General features: G+C 36.1%; 3 protein-coding genes across 3 annotated transcripts in view; 2 read left to right on the top strand and 1 right to left on the bottom strand.

The window, feature by feature from the left end:
- Nucleotides 1–7,504: 7,504 nt before the first annotated feature.
- The window catches only part of LOC128535427 (THAP domain-containing protein 2-like), a 67,004-nt gene continuing 50,582 nt past the window's right edge, over nucleotides 7,505–23,926 (bottom strand). The window contains exon 2 of the transcript XR_008361851.1: nucleotides 7,505–7,610. The gene's annotated coding sequence lies outside the window, so the exon portion shown is untranslated. The remainder of the gene's footprint in view (nucleotides 7,611–23,926) is intronic.
- LOC128535420 (procathepsin L-like) lies at nucleotides 9,821–17,342 on the top strand. Its single transcript, XM_053509316.1, has 7 exons — nucleotides 9,821–10,015; nucleotides 10,850–10,992; nucleotides 12,020–12,208; nucleotides 15,426–15,617; nucleotides 16,037–16,202; nucleotides 16,368–16,473; nucleotides 16,598–17,342. The coding sequence occupies exons 1-7, from the start codon at nucleotides 9,910–9,912 to the stop codon at nucleotides 16,776–16,778; spliced, it is 1,083 nt and encodes a 360-aa protein (XP_053365291.1). The 5' UTR covers nucleotides 9,821–9,909; the 3' UTR covers nucleotides 16,779–17,342.
- LOC128535424 (procathepsin L-like) lies at nucleotides 18,970–22,685 on the top strand. The gene is made up of 9 exons (XM_053509320.1): nucleotides 18,970–19,059; nucleotides 19,330–19,439; nucleotides 20,226–20,368; nucleotides 20,510–20,707; nucleotides 20,947–21,138; nucleotides 21,231–21,390; nucleotides 21,524–21,629; nucleotides 21,924–22,025; nucleotides 22,288–22,685. Exons 2-8 carry the CDS (start codon nucleotides 19,340–19,342, stop codon nucleotides 22,021–22,023), a joined length of 999 nt encoding a protein of 332 aa, XP_053365295.1. The 5' UTR covers nucleotides 18,970–19,059; nucleotides 19,330–19,339; the 3' UTR covers nucleotides 22,024–22,025; nucleotides 22,288–22,685.

Raw genomic sequence — 23,926 nt, 5'->3', positions numbered from 1 at the left:
CAAAAAGGAATTTGAAAATATTGAAAAGGTCAAATTTTGATTTTATCATTCTTGGTAATTAATCTTATTTCTTTCGCCACCAGAGAAATCTTTTAAATATGAGTCTTTCATATCACTTTGGAGGAATTTTGACCCACTCTTCTTAGCAGAATTGTTTTGATTCCACCACATTAGAGGGTTTTCAAGCATGAATGGCCTGTTTAAGGTCATGCCACAACATCTCAATTGGATTTAAGTCCAGACTTAAGCTGGGCCATTCCAAAACTTTATTTTAGTTTTTGTTTTGAGCCATTTAGAGATGGACTAGCTGGTGGAATTTGGATCTGGATGTGCTTGAGCTTGAGGTCACGAACTGATGGGACATTCTCCTTTATGATTTTCTGGTAGAGCGCAAAATTCATGGTTCTCTCTATTATGGCAAGTCGTCTACGTCCTGAAGCTGCAAAGCAGCCCCAGACCATCACACTACCACCACCATCATTATCTATGGGTATCACAAAAAGGTAAAATTTTGTCTCATCAGTCCACAGAATATTTGCCTAGAATACTGTATAAGGAATTGTGCTTTTATTTTGTTTATTTTTGCCCAGTCTCTTTCTTATTGTTGAATCATGAAGACTGATCTTAACTGAGGTAGGTGAGGCTTGCAGTTTTTGATATTGTTCTGGGTACCTTTATGAGCTCCTGGATGAGTCATTGCTGTGCTTTTGGAGTAATTGGAGTATTTGGACCTTTTGGACCTTTCTTTGTGCTCTGGTGCGCAGTCATGTTGCCATCCTCAAACTATTCCCACAAAGTTCGGAGCATGAGGAATCATTGTTCACAATGTCTTGGTATGCTGAAGCATTAGCTATTCCTTTTACTGGAAGTAAGGGGCCAACCCCACACCAGTTCCAACATGACTGTGTACCAGTACACAAAGCAAGGTCCATAAAGACATGGATGAGAAAAAGAACTTGACTGGCCTACACAGAGTCATGACCTCCACCCGATGGAACAGAATTAGAGCAGAAACTGCAAGCCAGGCCTTCTCGTCCAACATCAGTGTCTCACAAATGTGCTTCTGGAAAAAATGGTCAGAAATTCCCATAAACACACTCCCAAACCTTGTGGAAAGCCTTCCCAGAAGAGTTGAAGCTGTTATAGCTGCAAAGGTTGGGCCAACATCATATTAAACCCTATGGATTAATAATTGAATGTTACTCAACTTTTTCCCCAGTGTTCCCAATTTAAAATTGATCAACTGATGCTTAAATTAGAGATTTTCCCAAATTCCATTAATGTACTCCTCAATATAACTAAATTCTATCAAAAGCAATAGTGATAACTTTTCTAGTTGACAACAATCCAATCGAGGCAGGAAATGTATGTGTATATGTTGGGTAGGTTTGTGGGTCTGTGTGTGTGAATGAGAGAGAAAAAATGAGAAAAGAAAGATGCAAAAAATAAATTAATAAAGAAAAGATATGGGGGCACCTGCACATCCATGCAATGCAGCACCACACACAGAACCATGCCAACAATGCCAAAAGCCCCAGCCAATGCACAAACTGTGCAGAAGAATGATGGGCGTCTGCATGCAAAAATACTACATTAAAGATTAATAGATACTTCTTAGACTGGTCCTGGCTGACCAAAGTATTCTTTGAAATCGCATTCAAATTGCATAACTATATACAGTATCGGGGGGGGGTTAGTGCATGGCGGTGGATTTCTTCGTTAATGTTTTTTTTGTTAGTCCTGGTCTGGTGTCCACAGGATTTGCTGCAAGCAACTTTGGAAGACGTTAAACCATTGTGCAATGCTTGCTGTCATCTTCCATGTGTCACTCACGTAGATTGGCGTAGGGATGACAACAGACTTGAAAAGTCATATCTTGATTGATGATTTTGAAGCACCAGATTAGTTAGAGACTTTGGTGTACAGCCAACACCTTGCCTTTCTTACCACATTTCACATTGCCATCCGCTGTTACCATGCTCCACAAGTATGTGAATTGATCTACTGTACTTATTTAACAGGATGCTGCCTAATATATAGAGTAAAAGTGTCCATGGGCATAACCAGTGTCATTGACTTTTTTCTTAGGAGTGCTAATTTGTAGCCCCACTCTGACATCTTTGTGTTCTAGGCTTTTTGTTTAATCCTTGAGATTTTTGCCTCTGTTTAGTTAAGGCAATATAATTTGCCAAGTTGAGGTCAAGATGGTGCAACTCCCTTCATGGGATGCCAAAGGTGGTTTGATCTATTTCTAACCTTTGTTGTATGCTAGTCTTGATGTTAAGGGAGACCATTATTCCATTATTGGGCCATATGAAGCAGGTATGGTTCTGATACAGACTGCAGAAGATGTTAACATGCCACTCTGTATACCATATAGGTCCATCATGCTCTACATTGTTTTTCAGTGGACACTATTGAAGAGTTTGAAGAAATCCACAAAATTTTCAATCTCTGGTTGTACTCTAAGCTTTTTTTTGATTATTATTTGAAGGGGGTAGATCTGCTCAGTGCAGGATCGGCCGTTCCGGAACCTGGCATGCTCCTCATGAAGTTTGAGATATGCTAATGATATCCCCTGGATTATGCACACTTTCATACTTTTACAATATTTTCAATCAAAATATATCTAAAAAATACTTTACACATACATGAACATTTACTTTGCTACTTGACTTTTTATGAAAACCATATTATTGTTTAAATTATTAATTATAAGAATGATTTACAGTTTGATACAAGCTTAATAAATGTGACAAATGGAATGAGATTCAATCCAGTTGTCCCAAAACAATTACTACTATTTAATATTTTGTATATTCCACAAGTCACATGATCAAAAGGAAGTTGTACCGAAAATCATGAGCATGGGAGGAAATAGTCCATATGTTCAGTCGTTCAGAATTCTGCATTATGTTCCATGTAATCACTGTAGGATATGAGGATGATCAATGACTTACTTATTTATATTTAAACGAACAGAATGAAAACATAGAGAGCAAAAGTGGAAACCAGTAATAATAGAGGGAAGGACATTCAACAAACAACTTCCCAGGGGCTTGGCAGGATAAGGACTCTACAGCACTATCAAAAATCAATAAGTCAAAAATAGAGAATGTTTTTATACTACATGCAACATGTAGAGTTTTAAATTGACAGTCTGAGTCAGGGTAAATGCAGTTGCATGCTGATATACGTCAATGTTATTAGAGATTGCTCCATTAGGACAAGCAGGAAAATTGTGAAACAACTCAGTGTTAATCAGCTCACCCACCTAAACCTAAATAAAACTTGGATGTTTTCTGAGTGATTTCAGCAAAATCTAGACGCTGATTTTGAAACTGGTTATTGCGCTTACCAACCACTTATGGAATAAGCTTAAAAACTGTTACAGTATGTGTAAAAGTTAGTGCACCCCTTTTTAGTTTATTGTGTAAAAACATTTAAAAAATCAGCTAATTATTGTAAACGGTCTTAGTATTAGGAAAATAAAATCTCAGATAAACAACATAATTTTTTCCCCTTATTTAACAAAAAAGAAAAAAAAAGGATCCCCCAAAAAACATCCACTTTTAGCAGCAATTTATAATAATAATCTTTTCCAGTGTGACTTAACATTGCTTCAGGTAAATGTGTTTGCAGCAATAGTTAATATCAACAGCCAACTATTGACTTAAAATAAATTTCTATTTATATTAAAATGTTAAAAGTATATTAACAAACATCTTAACAACATTTCCATATACATATACGTAATACAGACTACTGAATGCATTTTCATTTCACATAGAACGGGTTTAGTTCCTGCTTCTGACTGTGTAATTAATTAAAAATCATCTAACAAGGATGTGAGTAAAAAAATGGAAGTGCAACTTTTTAGAATCAAGGTTTTTTTTCTCATCACCTCTTTCATGACAAATAATGTGTCTCTAAAAGAGGAACAAAAACTCTTATATTGTATGATGTTTACATAAAGTTGTGAGTTAAGGGTCATTGCCATTCCAAACACAACTTTACACCAGTGGTGTTTTTATTTATTTTTTATTTTATTATTATTTATTATTATTTTTTTTTTTCAAAAATAGAACTACTTTAATAAAGGACCATTAAACCTTCAGGGTCTGCGTGCGATTTCCGGCCAGGCTCGATTCCCGGCTCTGGCATGGAGTTTGCATGTTCTCCCCGTATTTGGTGGGTTTCCTCCTGGTACTCCGGTGTCCTTCCACAGTCCAAAGACATGTAGATTAGGCTAATTGGTGTTCCCAAAATGCCCATTGTGTGTGAATGAGAGTGTGAATGTGTGTGTGTGTCTGTGCCCTGCGATGGATTGACACCCTGTCCAGGGTGTACCCTGCCTCGTGCCCTAAGCCTCCTGGGATAGGCTCCAGGTCCCGGCGATCCTGAATACAAGATAAAGCGGTATAGAAGATGAGTGAGTGAGTGAGTTTGGGTTTTCTCCATCCTCTGGTTTTCTTCCACATTGCAGTTAAAAATTACAAAGAGTTCTTACAGGAACAGGCAAAAAAAGAAGAAAAAACTAAAGAAAAAACAGGGAATTTAGGAAAGAGGAAACAAAGACAGGGAGGAAAAGAGTGAGGTTGTGCATGTGTCCATGTGCATGTGTCCATGAAGGCATGAGGCTTGCGAGTGATGGCAGTGACAGAAGCGGGCGCATACAGGAACCAGCCAGCCGGCCTCGCCTAGTTCCTTTTGAACTGGTAGCAGGTATTGTAATCTAGAAGCAGCGGTGATAAACTGGAATCCTGGGCCACTAAGAAGGAGAACATAATTTGATCCTGGTCACTTGGCATTAAGACAAATCACTATTGAGTTACATTTACATTTAGGCATTTGGCAGACGCTCTTATCCAGAGCGACTTACATTTATTTTTTTCATTATCCATCTGAGCAGTTGAGGGTTAAGGGCCTTGCTCAAGGGCCCAACAGTGGCAACTTGGTGGTTGTGGGGTTTGAACCTGGGATCTTCCGAACCGCAGTCCAATGCCTTAACCACTGAGCTACCCCTGGCCCCAGAGTTACAAGCTGTTAGAAACATAGTTCACAGAACTTTTGCGGACATTAATGATTAATAAATAATAATCAATACAATTAATTTAGACGAAATGGCAGCGTAGTGGACATTACTGTCACCTGGCACCTCTAGGGTCCAGGTTTGATTCCCATCTCGAGGTCTGTGTGCATGGAGTTTGCATGTTTTCCCAATGCTTGGTGGGTTTCCTCCGGGTACTCTGGTTTCCTCCCCCAGTCCAAAGACATGTTAGTCTAATTAACTGATGAGCGTGTGAGTGTGTGAATGTGCGTTTGCCTTGCGATGCACCTTGTGCCCTAAGTCTCCTGGGATAGGCTCCAGGCCCCCTGCGACCCTGTATACATGAGTAAGTGAGTAATAATTAATTTATTTAAATTACCAACTCTAATATTTTTTATTGATTACTTTAAAACAAAGAAACCTAATAGTGTTTGTGATTTGATTACCTGCCAAACAAACATATATTTTCCCTTCTTTTTATAGTTTTGTTTCTGCTAGGAAAGACATATTAAATGTGAGACGTTCTCAATTTTTTTTTTTCTACTGGAATTCTAAGTGCTGGGTAGTTTTACTAAATAAGAAGACAGTGTTATGTAAAAAAATGTGAAATTCTTTTTTAAATTAATAATCATGAGGGTTGACTTGAATTAGGGAGACTTTATTAGGCAACTAGTTTCTAAATGTCCTCAGTCTGGTATCTATTCTTTATTTTCTGTATTCATATTTTTATCATTATTTTGTTTATCTCGGGTTAATTCCTGTTGTTGTTTTTTTTGCCATTACATGTGTTTCTGTTTGTGTTTAATAAAGTATGTTTTCACAGACACCCTATTTCAGCTATCATTGATGATAGAATACCAAACATTACATATTTAGATATAGTGGATAGGCCTCCCTCAATTTTATTGTGAGGGACATCAACTATCTATCTATCATAAAATGTCCAGAGTCAAAGGCCCATGAGGGGAGCAATAGATAATAGTTAATCTGTGGCAGTGTCATTGTGTGTACTGTTGAGGTTGTGAAGTTTTGTGCGGTTGATGAGTGTTTAAAGTGTTTTTGTTCAAGAGATGGATAGCACAGGTTTGATGTGGAAAATGCTCCTATATTTTTCACCTGACATTGAGAGAACAGTGGGTACCAAGACACAGAACCACAGAATAAGGCCAAGCTTAGCTTGAGCAGAACTCAAGGGATTGGGACCAAACAGCTGTCCCCAGCCAAAATAAGTGCACAAGCTAATAGTCTTTAGTCCCAATCCCTTGAGATATTTTTGCATTATGAGTGTAAAAATGCTCTTACTTTCATTATTAAACGTGGCCATAAAGCTCTACTGTTTTCCAACCACATTTCTTTTTCAGTAATGATGATTCACCACAACACATTTAAAGTTCTCAACCCAGTTTTAAGAGTTTCAGTTATTACTCATCGGCCCAAAAACCAGCACACAACAGCTTTCACAATTCAGCCTGCGTTTAGAAGGATGCACTGTTACTACCAGCTCAACAGTAAAAGACCTGGGTGTAATATTAGACAGTAACTTGTCCTTTGAAAATCATATTTCCAATATCACAAAAACAGCCTTTTTCCATCTTAGAAATATTGCCAAACTTAAGAGTATCCTATCCGTATCTGATGCAGAAAAGCTAGTTCATGCATTCATGACCTCCAGACTGGACTATTGTAATGCATTACTAGGTGGTTGTCCTGCATCCTCAATAAACAAGCTACAGTTAGTCCAAAATGCAGCCGCCAGGGTTCTCACTAGATCCAGAAAATATGATCATATAACACCTATATTATCATCCCTGCACTGGCTACCTGTTCAATTTAGAATTAATTACAAAATAGTATTACTTACATACAAGGCTTTAAATGGTTTAGCTCTCACATACCTAACCAGTCTTCTGATATGCTATAATCCACCACGCTCCTTAAGATCATAAAACTCTGGACTTTTTGTAATTCCCAGAATTTCAAAATCTACAAAAGGGGGCAGGGCATTTTCATATTTAGCTCCAAAGCTTTGGAATAGCCTTCCAGACAGTGTTCGGGGAGCAGACACGGTTTCCCAGTTTAAAAGTAGACTCAAGACGCATCTCTTTAATCTGGCATACGCGTAACTCATCCCATAACTTCATACTTCAGTACATCTATCCTGAATGGCAACTACGCTAATTCTCTCCATCTGTTCAGTACTTTTCTACCCATCCCGAGGCATCTGGAGATTGTACCAGCTTCAGTAGACGAAGGCCGACCCTGCGAGGATCCTAAGGCATCCAGAGAAGTGCTACACATCCTGCTCCTGTGCTCCCAGTGATCCAGACCCCATCTGCCCTCTGCACCTACTGACTCCCTGTGCTGAACTTGACTTTATGTTAATTTAAAGAATTTCTGTTATATTGAACTTTCAGCTGCATAACACACATGGTGTTATATCATCTCTATCTGTTATCACCCAGATGAGGATGGGTTCCGTGTTGAGTCTGGTTCCTCTCAAGGTTTCTTCCTATTACCATCTCAGGGAGTTTTTCCTTGCCACTGTCGCCGTCACCCTTGGCTTGCTCATCAGAGACATTTCATTCATTCATCTCATTATTATCTAGACACATTTTTCTCACACATACACAATTTATTATTATTATTATTATTATTATTTATTTATTTTTTATTTTATTTTCTTTTTTTCTTTTTTTTTTTAATCATTATTTTTTTAATGAATTTCTTTAATTTTTGTGAAGCTGCTTTGAGACAATGACCATTGTTAAAAGCGCTAATAAATAAAATTGAATTGAATTGAACTGAATTAGGGTTAAATAACTTGTTGCGGGTGAACCGTATTAATTGATGCAGTAATTATCCAGTTCTTAACTATTTGATTAGTCACATCCATGTGTTTTTTCTTTTCGGGTTTAGCAGTAAATGAAATGGTACAAAGGCGGCACGGTGGTGTAGTGGTTAGCACTGTTGCCCTGCATCTTCAAGATCTGCGTTTGATTCCTGGGCCAGGCTCGATTCCCGTCTCTGTGTGCATAGAGTTTGCGTGTTCACCCTGTGCTTGGTTGCTTTCCTCCGGGTACTCTGGTTTCCTCCCAAAGACATGCAGATTAGGCTAACTGGTGTACCCAAAGTCTCCTGGTATAGGCTCCAGGCCCCCCTGTGACCCTGAATACAGGATAAAGCAGTATAGATGATGAGTGAGTGAGAAGGTACAATTTAATTTAATTCTTATCCAGTATTCTTTTATGTGAAGCAATATACACATGTGGGAACACTATATTCACAAAGTTTTTGCAGCTAGGCACTTCATACTTGGCATCTGTTTGGAGCAACTTAATGAACTCTACCCTTTTTTTCAATATGCCAGAGCATTAGCAATCTCTTTTTGTCATATTTCATGGCAGTTGAACATTTCTTTTTCAACATCTGACTCAAATTTGTACTAGTTTCATATTACATAATTGTGTTTACACCTTTCTTTGTCATAAGCTGCTTCTTTGTCATAAGTGCTACCTGTTTTCTTTTTCAAGCTTATGTTTATTAAGTTACAAAGTCTGTGTTTTTGTTCATATTGCTTGGGAAACTACATTTAAATGTAAAATACTAAAAACAAACATAAAAAAACTAAGTTATCATTTCAGGTCCAGCTCCTATGCTAAATCCCAGCCCAGTTACTTTGCTAGGCCCTATCACCCCTTCACACCATACTCCCAGGCAGCTTTCATGTGGAGGCCCTGTGTGGTGCTTACTGTACACCACGCTTCACTCAAAAAGCCGGGGTGAACTCTGCTCCAGTATATAATTGGAATAGTTAATCCACTATAAATGATATTTAAAAAAACTTGATTTTAAGTTAATATAAAGATGATAGGAAGCCTTTTCACACTACCAGTAGACAGCTATTAGACAGGCATTGTGAATAAATAGCTGTTTAACTAAACAATTTTTTGTCTTCTGCTAAATCCAGTTCACCCACAGCAGACATTTACATTTAGTGATGCTCACATGACTCAATGAAATAAAAAGTGGTAAGCAAACGAAAATGACTAAACAACAGAGGAGCACCTTTAAAGTGTGATGTGTGCCACATTTTCCAGCAATGATGGTGCCTTGCCTGTCACTGGCACACAGTTACAGCAGTGAGGCTCCTAAAGGTCATACTGTACATTCACACATCACTGTAAATAAATTTACAGCTCGGTAGCTCTAGTAGGATATGTACACCCCCCACACACACTTCTCACTGTATGACATGTATACACCAGAATGATTTACAGCTTGGTACACAGATTGATTCATTTAACTCTAAAAAGAGAGGATTGATGGCTTGTAAAACTGAGATACAGTACTGTAGGTGAAAAGGATAAATGCACATTTTCTTAGATTCAATTTTGAAAATAATAATAAATGAGGAAATTTTAAGACTTATCTTCTGTTTGAAGATTTTGATTGCCTGAATTTATGAGGTGGAAATATAAAGATGTTAATTTTAACACTTAAAAAATATCTTGCATAGAAAAAGTAAGGTCAATATACAGTATTTGTATTGACTTTTAAATGCTTTAATTACATTTTGAAATATATAAAAAAGTGAAATGCACAACAACAATAATTTGCAGTGGCAAAAATTTCAAGCATTATGCAGTATCCTAAAGTTAGCTCATTTACCTAAATGATGCTAGTTAGTTAACAATCATTTAAAATTTTTGTGTTTCCTGTTTTTAAATTCAGTGAACGTTTGAAACAGGATGCGAGTGAAAATGAGGAAGGGTTACACCTAGGAGAATAGTATAAGCTAATGTATTGGCTTCACAATATTTTTCATCACAAAATATAGGCCAAACTATACTCTTTTCAGAATGAAGACTTTGCTCGTGATCACCGCTTTCATGGCTCTGGTCATGAGAATCATTCTGTCTCAAGATGAGAAAGATGACGAATTTCAAGTCTGGAAAAAAAAGTTTGGTAAGACATCTTCTCACACATACTTAACAGATAGTAATAAACAGAGTACACCTTTAAAAATGGTTATAGACATTATAGAAATGCAACAGTAGCTACTGTATAAAATCTTTACTTTAAAACATTCACTATGTTCTTGGGACAAAAAAAAAATCAGTAAATAGAATCATCCACATCAGTGATAGTGGATGACTCTGCTTTTAGATTCTACTTATCAAGCTTTTGGTATGCATATTGTTTATTAGTATGTTTCACAATTTTGCTCATAGTCTATATGTTTCTGCCTCAAAAATCCTGTAAGTGACCAGAAATATTGTTTTTACATTGCTTCCTGCATGTTTTTCACAAGAGAAAAAAGATCTGCTCTTGCATCTCGCTTCACCTCCAATAACCTTTCACACTGACTGTAGCACAACTATATCACTGAGTTATAGGTGGCCCTACACTACATTATAAAGTCTTATTATGTGAAGTAATGTTCTCAATAATTTATTTACAATATGTTGTATGGATGTTGTAGTATTACAATTATACAGTATAAATCACCCTGGACAGACAAACTTTTTTGTCCATTATATATTCCCATTATATATATTAAAATATAATATATTATATATATATACATATATATATATATTATAATATATATATTTATACTGTATATATATATATATATATATATATATATATATATATACATATATATATATATTATAATATATATATTGCTTGTATATATAATTTACTGAAAATTTGCAGAATGTTTTCAATTTAATTTTATCTGCCAATCAAAATCTACACAGTACACCTCTAATTCTAGTGCATTTTTTCTTCTAGGTAAGACTTATAAATCTGTAGAGGAGGAAAATTGGCATAAGAATACTTGGCTGAAAAATCTAAAGCTGGTCAAGGATCACAACAAGCTGGCTGACCAGGGTATTAAGAGCTACAAACTCAGCATGACCTACTTTGCAGACATGGTATTAAAAAATTGCACTTTTTTTTACTAATAAAAGAGAGCCAACATATAATACCGTGGAATTCAAAAACTAACAAACTGTATATGTGTATTTGCTGAAAGTCCTTATGCTACAAACTAGCGAGTGGCTCAGAGGGTTAGGCACTGAGTTGCTGATTGGAAGATCGGCGGTTCAATCCCCAGCTCCACCAGGTTGCCACTGTTGGGCCCTTGAGCAAGGCACTTAACCCTAACTGCTTCAGGGGTGCTGTATCATGGCTGACCCTGCGCTTTGACCCCAGCTGGGATATGCGAAGAAGGAATTTCACTGTGCTGTAATGTATATGTGACAAATAAAGGCTTCACTTAAAGGTCACCAGAACATACCCACAACAGGAATGATTCAATGCACACATGCATCTCTATACAGCAGAGACAGAAAAATTACTTTATTCAGAGACATTTGGCCATTCGTCATTTAATATTTTATGCCTTCTGTATACTGATCAGTCATAACAATAAAACCACCTACTCCTATTATTGTCAGTTCCCCTTGTGCTGTCAAAACAGCTCTGACACATTAAAGCCTGGACTTGATAACCGTCCCTTTTGAAGGTGTATCTGGCACAAGATGTTAGCAGGAGGTACTTTACATCTTGCAAGTTGGGGCCTCCATGGATAAGACTTGTTTGTCTGGGACATCTCATTGGTGCTCAATTGAATTAAGATTTGGGGAATGTGAAGGTTGAGTCAACCCCTTGAACAGTTTGTCAGACAGTTCCTGAACCAATAAGTACTGTCTACTGGCTATACCCAGCTTCATTACTTAGATATGCTAAAAATCATTTTACTGTGCTGTAAAGTACATATGACCATTACATTATTGTTATTTTGTGAGCACACACACACTTACTATTGTCTTGTCACTTTTAGGCACTAGTCGTATTATAAAGATATTTTACTATACAGTACGATCATTGACAAAAAGACTGTAAAAGTATTCCTTCTGCATTAATCTCCTTCCGAAATCTTTACATTATGTCAAACAGAATGACCAGGAGAACAACGTGTCTAAGGGCTGCCTACCCTTCAACAGACCCAAACAACACAATGCAGCTGCATTTCTCCGACAGACAAGAGGAGCTGCTCTTCCAAAATCTGTGAATTGGACCAAAAATGGCTATGTAACTGGGGTTAAAGACCAGAAGAATTGTGACTCTTGCTGGGCCTTTAGTGCGGTAAGGAGAAATAGAAGAATTCAAATTGTTGCTTATACTGCAAGCAATTTCAGCTCAGTAGCCTGCAATTTAGTCTTTTAATCCCAAGAGGGTTTAATTAATTTGATTGTGTTACTTAATCCATTACCTTCTGCAAATTTCTTATTCAATTCAATTCAATTTTATTTGTATAGCGCTTTTAACAATTGGCATTGTCCCAAAGCAGCTTTACACAATCAAAAGAATTATTTAAGTTTGTATGAAATTTAAATGTGTATGAATCAAAATGGTCAGATAGTCCCTGGTGAGGAAGCCGAGGGCGACAGTGGCAAGAAAAACCCCCTCAGATGGTAGTAGGAAGAAACCTTGAGAAGAACCAGACTCAACAGGGAACCCATCCTCATTTGGGTAAAACAGAGAGCAGGAATTGATCTGCATTTATACTGTGTATTAGTTGGCAGGCAGTTCAGCATAACAGTTGATGTTAATTGATGTTAATATGGAGTCCAGTTAGTTATTGAAAACTCAGGTAGACTTGTATGAAGGTCCAGTCCTGAACTATCGAACAGTCAACTCAGAGAAACAGCTGCCAACACCAGTCGAGGCCAGAACCGTCTTTTAGGTAGAGAAAACCATCCCCAAACACGAGACGCATCTCAAAGAGACACATGGGGCATCCATGTGACGAGATCTCCAACCAGATGTGGGGCACCAGGATGGGTCAGACAGGTCCGGAGGGCAAAGGGACTCTGGATCACTGGCAGCTCAGGAACGACATGTGTAGCTCGACAGAGAGAGGAAAGGAGAGAGAGGGGGAGAGAGGGAAGAGAAAGAGCAGGAGAGAGCAGAAGAGAAGCGATAACAGTTAGGTCTGGTCACAGTCATATAATATATAATGTGGGCCAGAGGTAGCTTAGTGGTTAAGGCATTGGACTACGGTTTGGAAGATCCCAGGTTCAAACCCCACAACCACCAAGTTGCCACTGTTGGGCCCTTAAGCAAGGCCCCTAACCCTCAACTGCTCAGATGGATAATGAGATAAAAATGTAAGTCGCTCTGGATAAGAGCATCTGCCAAATGCCCAAATGTAAATATATAATGTAAATGTATATTAACTGTAGAGTGCAAGCAGAGACTCCGGCAGGACCAACTATGACAGCATAACTAAAAGGAAGAGCCAGAAGAAAATACAAACATGAGGGCTTTCTGAGGTGTAAAGCAACCAATCACCTTACTGCCAACAAACCTGAGTGATCAATGGGAGTAGGGAGGACAGCATCTAAATATACCAGTTCACCTAATACTCTACGTCCATGAGTCCCCTAGATCTGCCCCTTTACCCAAGACAGATCTATTTATAAAAATGCTTGATTAAATAAATAGGTTTTTAGCCTGGACACTGAGACTGTGTCTGAGCCCCGAACACTAATTGGAAGACTATTCCATAATTTTGGGGCTTTGTAAGAAAAAGCCACGTCCCCAGCTGTAGTTTTCATAATACGCGGTACTGATAAGCAGTCTGCATCCTTTGATTGAAGTAGGCGTGGTGGATCGTGAGACACTAGCAGTTCACTCAGATACTGCGGTGCGAGACGATTTAATGCTTTATATGTCAAAAGTAGTATTTTAAAATCAATGCGAAATTTCACAGGGAGCCAATGCAGTGAAGATAAGATAGGGGTGATGTGATCGTATCTTCTGGTTCTAGTGAGGACTATCGCTGCTGCATTCTGGACTAGCTGAAGCTTATTTATGCACCTAGTTGAACAACCAGACAGTAAAGCATTACAATAGTCCAACCTAGAGGTGATAAAAGCATGAACTAGTTTTTCTAGCCTAGCGACAATATATTTCTTATCTTGGCAATATTTCTGAGGTGAAAGAATGCTATCCTGGTAATATTATCTACATGAGCTTCAAATGAAAGGCTGGAATCTATAATCACACCAAGGTTTTTTACTGTTGCACTTGATGGAACACAAAGGCCATCTAAAGTTACAGAGTGATCTAGAATCTTACTTCTAGCTGTATGCGGTCCTATGACTAGAACTTCTTTCTTATCTGGATTAAGCAGAAGGAAGTTAATTAGCATCCAATTTCTTATGTCCTGCACACATTGCTCAACTTTAGTAAGCTGGTTTATCTCATCAGGTTTTGCTGAGACATATAACTGTGTGTTGTCATCATAACAATGAAAACTAATACCATGCTTACGGTTTATGTTTCCCAGAGAAAGCATGTAAAGGGAAAAAAGCAGTGGGCTTAAAACTGAGCCCTGGGAAACACCAAACTCCACTAGAAAACATGCAGAATAATCACCATTAAGTCTACATACTAATAAATTTTGGGCAAGTAGGATCTGAGCCATAAGAGGGCTGTACCCTTAATTCCTACTACATTTTCTAATCTGTGAAGAAGAATACTATAATCAATAGTGTCAAAAGCTGCACTGAGGTCGAGTAATACAAGCATAGTTACACAACCCTGATCAGGGGCCAATAAGAGTTCATTTACTACTATAACGAGTGCTGTCTCTGTACTGTGATGAGGCCTAAATCCTGACTGATACAGGTCATGTATGCCATTTTTATGTAGATATGAGCATAGCTGCTCCGCTACTATCTTTTCCAGAATCTTAAAGATAAAGGGAAGGTTTGATATTGGCCTGTAATTGGACAGCTGACAGGGGTCAAGGTCAGTTTTCTTAATAATCGGTTTAATAACTGCTAATTTAAAAGATTTTGAAACATACCCAATGCTGAGTAAAGAATTAATTATTCTCAACAGGGGTTCTGTTATTGCTGGTACTATCTGTTTAAGAAAATGTGTCAGTACAGGATCTAATATACAGGTTGATGAATTTGCAGAAGAGATGAGTGAAATTAGTTAATTCTCTTCAAGGGGAGTAAAAACTTTCCTATAGTTCAGGATGCTCTCCTTCCATGCTATTTGAAATGCTAACAATTTAGTTTGAGGCTATTTACGTTCAAATTTCAGAGCGCTCTGTTTTAAAAACGTGTATGATCGTTATACCAGTTTCTTATCTTTAATAATTTTACTTTTAACTGGAGCTACATTATCTAAGGTATAACGGAACGTTAACTCTAAATATTCAGTTGCCTGGTCGAGTTCTGTGGGGTCAGACGATGATCTAATCAAAGTTGGTAACTCTGGGAGATTACTGATAAAACTCTGTGTGGTTATATTCATGCTGTCGTCCTCTGCACCGTTTTCATAGACAGGGGCATTAGAGGGACAAATATTTAAGAAGACTGGGAAACTGGTGTTACTTAGCGAGCAACAGCTGGTGGACTGCTCTACACAATCTGGGAACAAAGGCTGCAAGGGTGGCCAGATGAACTTGGCTTTTAACTATGTGAAAGAAAATAATGGACTAGCCACAGAGGAATCCTACCCTTATGAGGCTACGGTAAGTAGAACACTTAAACACATCAACTTGGCTTTAAATGATATGTCAAATTTTTGTAAAATTACTTACTTTATGCTAAAAAAAGAAAAAAAAAAGAAAAAAAGCAATATTCAGAGAGCTATATGACAAAAATCCTACAAAAAATTCATAGTGACGACCGAGGCACTCTACAAAAATAGTTACGACCTCAGCAGCTGTTTGTTAATGTGTACATTGTCTAAAGAATTAAAACTTGGGGGCATGCTGTTATAGGAACCCGACCAATGATTTACGATCAATCAACAATTAATCAGTAGTATGATATTATGTGGTGACAGCCTAAAGATATTATAGCCATGATCCTGTCTGTTTAATGAAAACTAAAATGTCCTATTTTCTTTCTAAAAATAGAGCTCTCATCTTTTTTTTTTCTAACACAGGATGGGGAATGCAGGTTTAATTCAGCCACTGTTGGAGCCACCTGCACTGGCTATGTGGACATAAACAGTAGTGATGAGAACGCTTTGCAGGAAGCTGTAGCCACCATTGGACCCATTTCTGCTGCCATAGATGCAAACCATACTTCCATCTACCTCTATGAATCAGGTGAGTCTCAAACAACCAATGATTCCAGTGTAGTATATATATGAGTGTGTGTGGTATAGATACATTACAGATCTTCTTGTTCTTGATAAAATATTGAGGGTTTGTACTGATTACAGAAAAGTGTAGTTTTTTTTTTTAAATAAATGATTGCTTCAATGGATCTAGGTGTTTATGATGAACCTGAATGTAGCCGCATTTGCCTGAGTCATGGTGTCCTTATTGTTGGTTATGGCACTGAAAATGGAACAGATTATTGGCTGATCAAGAACAGGTAAAAAAAAAAAAACGTTATGTTATGTTTTTGGTAAAATAACACTCATAAGTAGATTTAAGTGATTATACTATTTCTTCAGAAAAGCAAATATTTTTGAAAAACATGAAATTATATTTCACAGCTGGGGTACTGACTGGGGAGAAAAAGGCTACATCAAGATGTCCAAGAACAAGGATAACCAGTGTGGTATCGCTACAGCAGCCAGCTATCCTCTGGTTGCCAATAAAACTCCATGTGTTCAGTGTGGGGCTTGCTCTACTGTCTTTGTACTGGCATGCTCATTTTTGGGCATGTTTTACTAAGTGTGTAAATAAAAAAAATGGAAAAAATACTAAAAATGTCAAGCTGGAGGTCTTGGTTGTAGTCTTGGCCGTTAAGGAATCTTCATTCCAACTGCACTGTACTGAGCTGCACAGACTGAGCTGTTAGACAGGAGGTGTTGTAGAAAAAGTGTTTCGAAGCCATGCTATAACAAGAGAGTTCTTCCTTTATGTTTAAACTAATATAGCACAAGGGCTTGTAATACATGTCTGGCTTTGGTTTCAAAAGGTTGCATGAAAAAAAAAACTGTAATAAATTTTTATTTAAAGGAAATCTGCTTTGATTTGCAAATCTTGCTGAACTTGCTGTTGAATTTAATTAAAACATATTTGTTAAAAAAAAGTTTGTGTAGTTCCAAGAGACAAGTTATTCCAGAGAATTATTAATTTTTAATCATTAATTAATTGGACAAAGGCATTCCATGAGCACTGACATGTTTAATTCTATGTATCGCTATTGTGTGTTTTTGGTTCTCAAGAAGGTTTTTATAACTGTGACTTCCTTCCTGACAATGGTGCTAAAATAAAATTAAAACCTAGAAAGTGCCACCATGTCTATTTTTTATTGATGTGTATTCTTGTATATTTTAAAGATTAGTTGAAATAACGTATGTCCTGTGTCCTTATTTGAACAACGATATAATTTGAAGCCGCTCAATCACTAGTGTTTACATACAGTGTTATACATATTGTTCAAACAAGTTCATGTAGATGCATGTGGAGCTACATACTGTACATGCATTTACATGAACTTGTTTGAACATTCAACTCAAATCTTGAATAAAAAAAACCACACATTTGTGTATTTCCAATAGTAAAGTTAATACAAAGAGTGATTAATTAAATATTAATCATGATTAATTACAGTATTTCCAAACGAGTAATCAGATTGGGCAAGATAGAGGCATTCCTCTAATGAGTGCTAATATACTGTACTGTAGAGCATAACAGCACTAGGATGTTTAACTATATGTATCACTAGTGTGTGTTTTTGTTTCATTACAAATCATATTAGTGACTATAACTTTGATGGAAGGTAGAATCTTGAGGAAAGAGTAGAATCGAGCTGACATGGATGCCACAAGTTTGTGCAAAAAACAAACAAACATTATACACCATTTTAGATCAAATCCACTGGAGTACTGTCTGATAATATACTTCAGTAGGAGATATTACTTACTTACTCACTCTTACTCATTCACCATACTGCCTATCATGTTCAGGGTCAGGGGACTCGGTATATGAGACAGGATACACCCTGGACAGTGTGCCAATCCATCACAAGCACACACACTGCAGCCAATTATGAAATGCCAATAAGCTTATTCTGCACATCTTTGAGACGAAACCAGAGTACCCAGAGGAAACGAAATAACTTACAGAAATGCGTAGCAGGAATTGATTCTTCAGCCCTAAGTGTTGCAAGACGGCTATGCTTACCACTACTTCAGCGTGCCTCTTAGAAACTGTTAGACAATCCGACCCTTTTGTATAAATCAGTTATAGGTACATCTAACACTTAGTATTTGTAATAATAATATAGTATATATCTAAGTGTATGGTCAATCTAACGCTTTTGCTTACAGTTAAATAGGGACCTAGAAATATTGGAGTCTTAAATATATTGAATATTTAGTTTATTAAACATTTATTAAACATTTTATTATTGGTTTTATTATCATTTATTAAACTTTCATTATTTAAATGTAAAGAAATCTTCCCAAATGGCAAATTATTGTATTTACATGTATTTCATAAGTAGTTTGTAATTTTCATTTATAACCAGTTCCACAATCTGTGAACATTTTGTTTAAGAATTTGAATAATGAAGTCAGTTCCATATATGAATATATTAATCCCTTTGTAGCTATAATTAAAGACCTGACAGTTAAAAGTAAAACAATGTTTCTCGATGTAAATAGTTTTTAATTAAAGTAGTTCATATTTTCTACTATGCCACACATTTATTGTTTTGTTTGTTTGTTTGTTTGTTTGTTCCACACACAGTTCCCAGATATGGTGGAAACCTATTCTCAAGGTTATGTTATTTAGGTTTTTTTTTTTGTAAAGTCTGTAGTGAGTCACCTGTAAAGTTCCTTTGTTTGTGGAATTTCCTTAAATAAAACATGATAGATCCACATACAGTAAAAATGAGTTTTTGTGGCTGTGTGTGTGACAGGCACCTGACCAGCATCTGTAACACAGCAGTATATAAACACACGATTAATGAGAAAGCTCTTCATTGAAGGACACCCAAGTCAAGGTTTGTTCCTCTTATACACACACTTGTATATTATATTGTCTTAAGGAGGCACAAATCAACTGGGTTTTATTTTATGTAGATACGATAGATTGACACTCGTTCATATAGGCACTTAGTTTCACTTTGGTATTTCCTATTTGTGACTATCTAAACAAAGTGAAACTGGTGAATGAGTGGAAAAGTATGTGAGTAAGGCTGCGGAGGAGTGATATTTAGGGGAATGAAAGAACTTTATGGTATTTAATTCACACAAACCATTTTTTTTTTCAGTCTTTGCAGAATGAAGGTTTTGCTTGTTGTGAGTGCTCTTGTGGCTCTGGCTAGTTCTGCCAGGATCTCTCTGGAGGACCTGGAGTTTCATGCCTGGAAACTGAAGTTTGGTAAGAAGCCTTCTTAAACTGTAGCTTTTTAAACTGAGAGCATTTCATAAAAGTACTTGGATTAATAAGAAGTATAACAAACAGTGTACATTTTGAAAATATATTTGCATATTTTGGATTTATATTTAAATATTAAAAGAATTTATGATTTACATCCATTTAGATGTTTACTAGATATACACATGGTTTATTTATATCTATTTATTACTAGTATATAATACTGTTTCATATTGCACAGACTGCAATGTTTTTATTTATTTTTTTGCATAGACAATGTAAACACATGTTGAGGGAGTAGAGAAGTGATATTTCAATTCCTCCATGTGGTGGCGTTAATGAATAAAAACCTCAATTGATGAACCTTGAACTTTTTCCTTAAAAAAAAAAAGCATTAAATATAATAAAATGTTAAAAATTTTGCAACTGTGATCAACTAATTTTTAATGCATTTGACATATACAGAATATTGGGTTTCAAATCTGGTTTTAAATTAAACCTTGGTCTGATAAGTTTTAAAATGTTGTAAATTATTGCAGCTATATGAATTATAGGAATTATAATATTTTTAAACATTATTCAGTAATTACAGAAGAAAACTGAAAAGCCATGTACTCACGAGAATGTATCATTTGGAACTCATATGAGTTTATGTGAGTTTAAATAGTTTAATTAATCCCAGCCACTGGAAAAATGAAATGACTAGCAATTGATATGTATTTAATGTATTTGTATTTCAGCATCTGTTAATCAAATTTATCCTAAATACTGTGTTTTTTTCCCTCCTAGGTAAGATCTATAAGTCTGTGGAGGAGGAGTCTCAGCGTAAAAATTCATGGCTGGAAAATCGCAAACTGGTCCTGGTACACAACATCCTGGCCGACCAGGGCATCAAGAGTTACAGGCTTGGCATGACCTACTTCGCAGACATGGTAGTTAAAAAGAATTTTGTATATCTTCAAAAGTATATATTGTATATCTTGCTTGGCCAGATACCTAATCATATTAGTCAAGTATGTATCCTTTTACTTAAACTAAGTGTAGTAATCTCCCACCATTTTTATTTCTAACAGAGTAACCAGGAGTACAGACAGTCAGTATTTAAGGGCTGTCTGGAATTCTTCAACAGGACAAAGAGAGACAGTGCAGTTACATATCTCCGACAGGCAGGGGGAGCTGTACTACCAGCAATGGTGGACTGGAGGGACAAGGGCTACGTGACTGATGTTAAGGACCAAAAGGCATGCGGTTCTTGCTGGGCCTTTAGTGCGGTAAGGAGAGTTTAATCTTATATTTAAAAATGTCTCAAGCAATGGTAATTCAAAACAAGACAATTTCAGGTTTTAATATACTTGCACTGTCTCTGCTCAATGCCATTTAGCCCTAAACTCCAATAATAAATAATTCATTGATTCTTCTGAAACTTAGCTTTACCCTTGTTTGTCATCTAAATGTATGGTGTCTTTTACAAGACAATAATTTAATTCTGCATTCATCGGTCTTCCCACAGACAGGGGCACTAGAGGGTCAGACATTCAGGAAAACTGCAAAACTTGTGTCTCTCAGTGAGCAGCAGCTGGTAGACTGCTCTGGTAAATTTGGTAACATGGGCTGTGGTGGAGGTTGGATGGACTGGGCCTTTGACTATATAAAAGAAAATGGAGGACTGGACACAGAGGACTCCTACCCCTATGAGGCCCAAGTTAGTGGAAGACTTTGTCCTCCTGCCCACTAGATAAGTGACTTATCCATAAGTACCTATAAGTGACTTTTCCCCTGTATTTTTTATTGTAGGATAAGCCTTGCAGATATAATCCAGCCACTGTTGGAGCCACCTGCACCGGCTACGTGGACATTCATGATGAGAATGCTTTGCAGGAAGCCGTGGCCACCATTGGACCAGTTTCTGTTGCCATAGATGCAGGCCATGAGTCCTTCCAGCTCTATGAATCAGGTGAGTCTTACACAATCACTGATAGATGAGATTGAGACAGTTTTCTAAATTTTCATTACTCATTTTAGTTGCTAATTATAAAAACTAAATTACATAATGATTAAATTTTTTTTTTTCGTGCCAATGGTTGTAGGTGTCTATGATGAACCTGACTGTAGCAGCACTTCACTGGATCATGGTGTCCTGGCTGTTGGTTACGGCACTGAAGAGGGACAGGATTACTGGCTTGTCAAGAACAGGTAAAGGTTTAAAAAGGAGAAAAAAAACAAACAAATCAAAATAAATCACATTTTAAAATGAGTTTACTTGCTGTAGTTATTTATTTAGTTTTATTAATTGATTTATTTTTTATTATATTATATTATATTATATTATATTATATTATTATATTTTTTATTATAATATATTATTTTATATTTTATTGAATTAATTAATTTTATTTTAACCTATTTATTTATTTATTTTTAGATTATTGGTAAATTATGGGTCTACATTAAATACTGACATAAAGTACATTAACTTGTTTTTAACAGCTGGGGTCTTGACTGGGGTGATGAAGGCTACATCAAAATGTCCAGGAACAAGAATAACCAGTGTGGCATTGCCACACAAGCCAGCTATCCTCTGGTATAAAGGTGTGTACAATAAAGGATAATTATTTTAAAACAGAAACAGGTATCAGAGGCACTTAATTTCCCCAACTAATCAACCCTTCTTAAAGATTTTTAGAGATTTTTTTCTGTGATATTCTATTAAAGACCTCTAGTTAGGTAGTATGTAGTATTTAAACAAACTATCATTTAATAAAATTACTCATGAATGTTGACAGATTTATATATATATATATTTATATATATATTTGGAAATTATCATTTCATCTATTAAATAATTCTACAGATGAGAGACATCAAACAAAATCTTCATGACTAACTCACAGAGGAAACTGCAGTATGTTCAGGAACGTAGTGACTTGACCATCTACAGGATTTCCCTCCCAGTAATCACAACTGATCATTTTAATACAAATGTTGTACTTTACTTTATAAAAATGTGTTCATATCTGCATAAATGTAAAAACAAATATAGATTTAACAAATTCTAATGTGTATACTGTATGTGATAATGTAGTTGTTATATTTGTTTTTACAAATACATTGGAGAGAACCACTGCAAGGGAATAGGTGCTAATAGATATAATTATATTATACTTGCTAATAGATATAAGATTCATGCATTTATTCTGTAAACATTGCTGCAAATTATTTACAAATAAACTAAATGCTTGATACAAATGAGTATAAACATGTTTTATTTGAAGTTACTACACTTTTCTCAATCCTGTTACTTGAACATATCCACACCCATGAGATATTTGGAATGTTTCACAAGTCACATGTTCAGCAAAGTGTTGCACCTTACATTATCTGAAATATCTTGAAATAAATTTAATGATAAATTATTATACAGTAAATTGCCTAAGATTATTTACTATATAGGTTAAAAGTTTGAAATTTATGATAAAATGAACACATAGAGTTTAATTTTAAGAATTACATAACATTCAAATCAGGAAATTATTCTAGATAGTACCTAATGTTACTGGTCAAAAGCACCACATAGGAGTTTCATGAGAAGCTACATACATAAAATTCTGGTATGATATACTGTACTGTAGGAATCAGCTCATTAACCTAAACATGCAGGTTGATATGTTAGGAATGATGATCACTGGGATGGGCAATTTCAAAACAATACATAATTGATGTGTTTACCAAATGTCAAATGCAAAAGTGTAATGTTATTTACTGTATGCATGTAAACCTGTTTTTTTTTTCTTTCAGTTCTTTCTCTATAGCTTTAGATTATGCTTAAGTATAAAAAAAAGAATGTTTTTAAAGAAGAGTGCATAATTCTTCATAAGTCACGCTATGGGTGTGTCTATTATATGATGAGAACAGTGTAATGTAATTTACAGTAGATGCACGAATAATTTTAATGGTTAGTTCTATATAATAATATTCACTGCCCCAAACAAGCAGGAATTATGCTCATTATATAAATGGATCAATGGGGTAAGTTCTATGCACAGAGCTCCTCGAAGTACTGGAACAGCAAAGCCAGTTTTTGTTTTTTTCCTTCTATCCACTAATGACATTTTTGTGTAAGTTTAAAAGATTATTATAAGTTCATTGATCACAGTGTTAGCTTTCATTTCATGATCATACAGTATAAATGTGTTGACTTTTGTTAGAACCCACCTATTTTGAAAGTTATCAGAGATGTCGGAATGTTTGAACGATTAGTGATTTGTGTTGCTTCGATGTGTCTTGTTTGTAGGGTTAGACAGTTAATACTTCTGAATGTTTACATTTGGTTTGAGCCCTGAGTTTCACTTGTAAAACTGCATTTGTTATTTAAAAAAAACAAAGACTGGACCAGAGAGCTGTATATGGGAGAAAAGTAAAACATTTTGAAGCTTAGAGGGGGAAGATTGAGAGACACAGCAAAATTCTTGGGCATAGCCAATACAACGATA

Source organism: Clarias gariepinus, chromosome 13, assembly GCF_024256425.1.
Source record: "Clarias gariepinus isolate MV-2021 ecotype Netherlands chromosome 13, CGAR_prim_01v2, whole genome shotgun sequence".
NCBI lineage: Eukaryota > Metazoa > Chordata > Actinopteri > Siluriformes > Clariidae > Clarias > Clarias gariepinus.
This window is presented reverse-complemented; position numbering and strand designations above follow the sequence as displayed.

Bases quoted from the DNA above. Each gene is read 5' to 3' on its own strand.
- LOC128535420 (XM_053509316.1), top strand. From the start codon at position 9,910: ATGAAGACTTTGCTCGTGATCACCGCTTTCATGGCTCTGGTCATGAGA. The intron at 16,203-16,367 runs GTGAGTCTCAAA...CAATGGATCTAG, and splicing joins CATCTACCTCTATGAATCAG to GTGTTTATGATGAACCTGAA. The intron at 16,474-16,597 runs GTAAAAAAAAAA...TATATTTCACAG, and splicing joins TATTGGCTGATCAAGAACAG to CTGGGGTACTGACTGGGGAG.
- LOC128535424 (XM_053509320.1), top strand. From the start codon at position 19,340: ATGAAGGTTTTGCTTGTTGTGAGTGCTCTTGTGGCTCTGGCTAGTTCT. The intron at 21,391-21,523 runs GTGAGTCTTACA...CAATGGTTGTAG, and splicing joins CTTCCAGCTCTATGAATCAG to GTGTCTATGATGAACCTGAC. The intron at 21,630-21,923 runs GTAAAGGTTTAA...TGTTTTTAACAG, and splicing joins TACTGGCTTGTCAAGAACAG to CTGGGGTCTTGACTGGGGTG.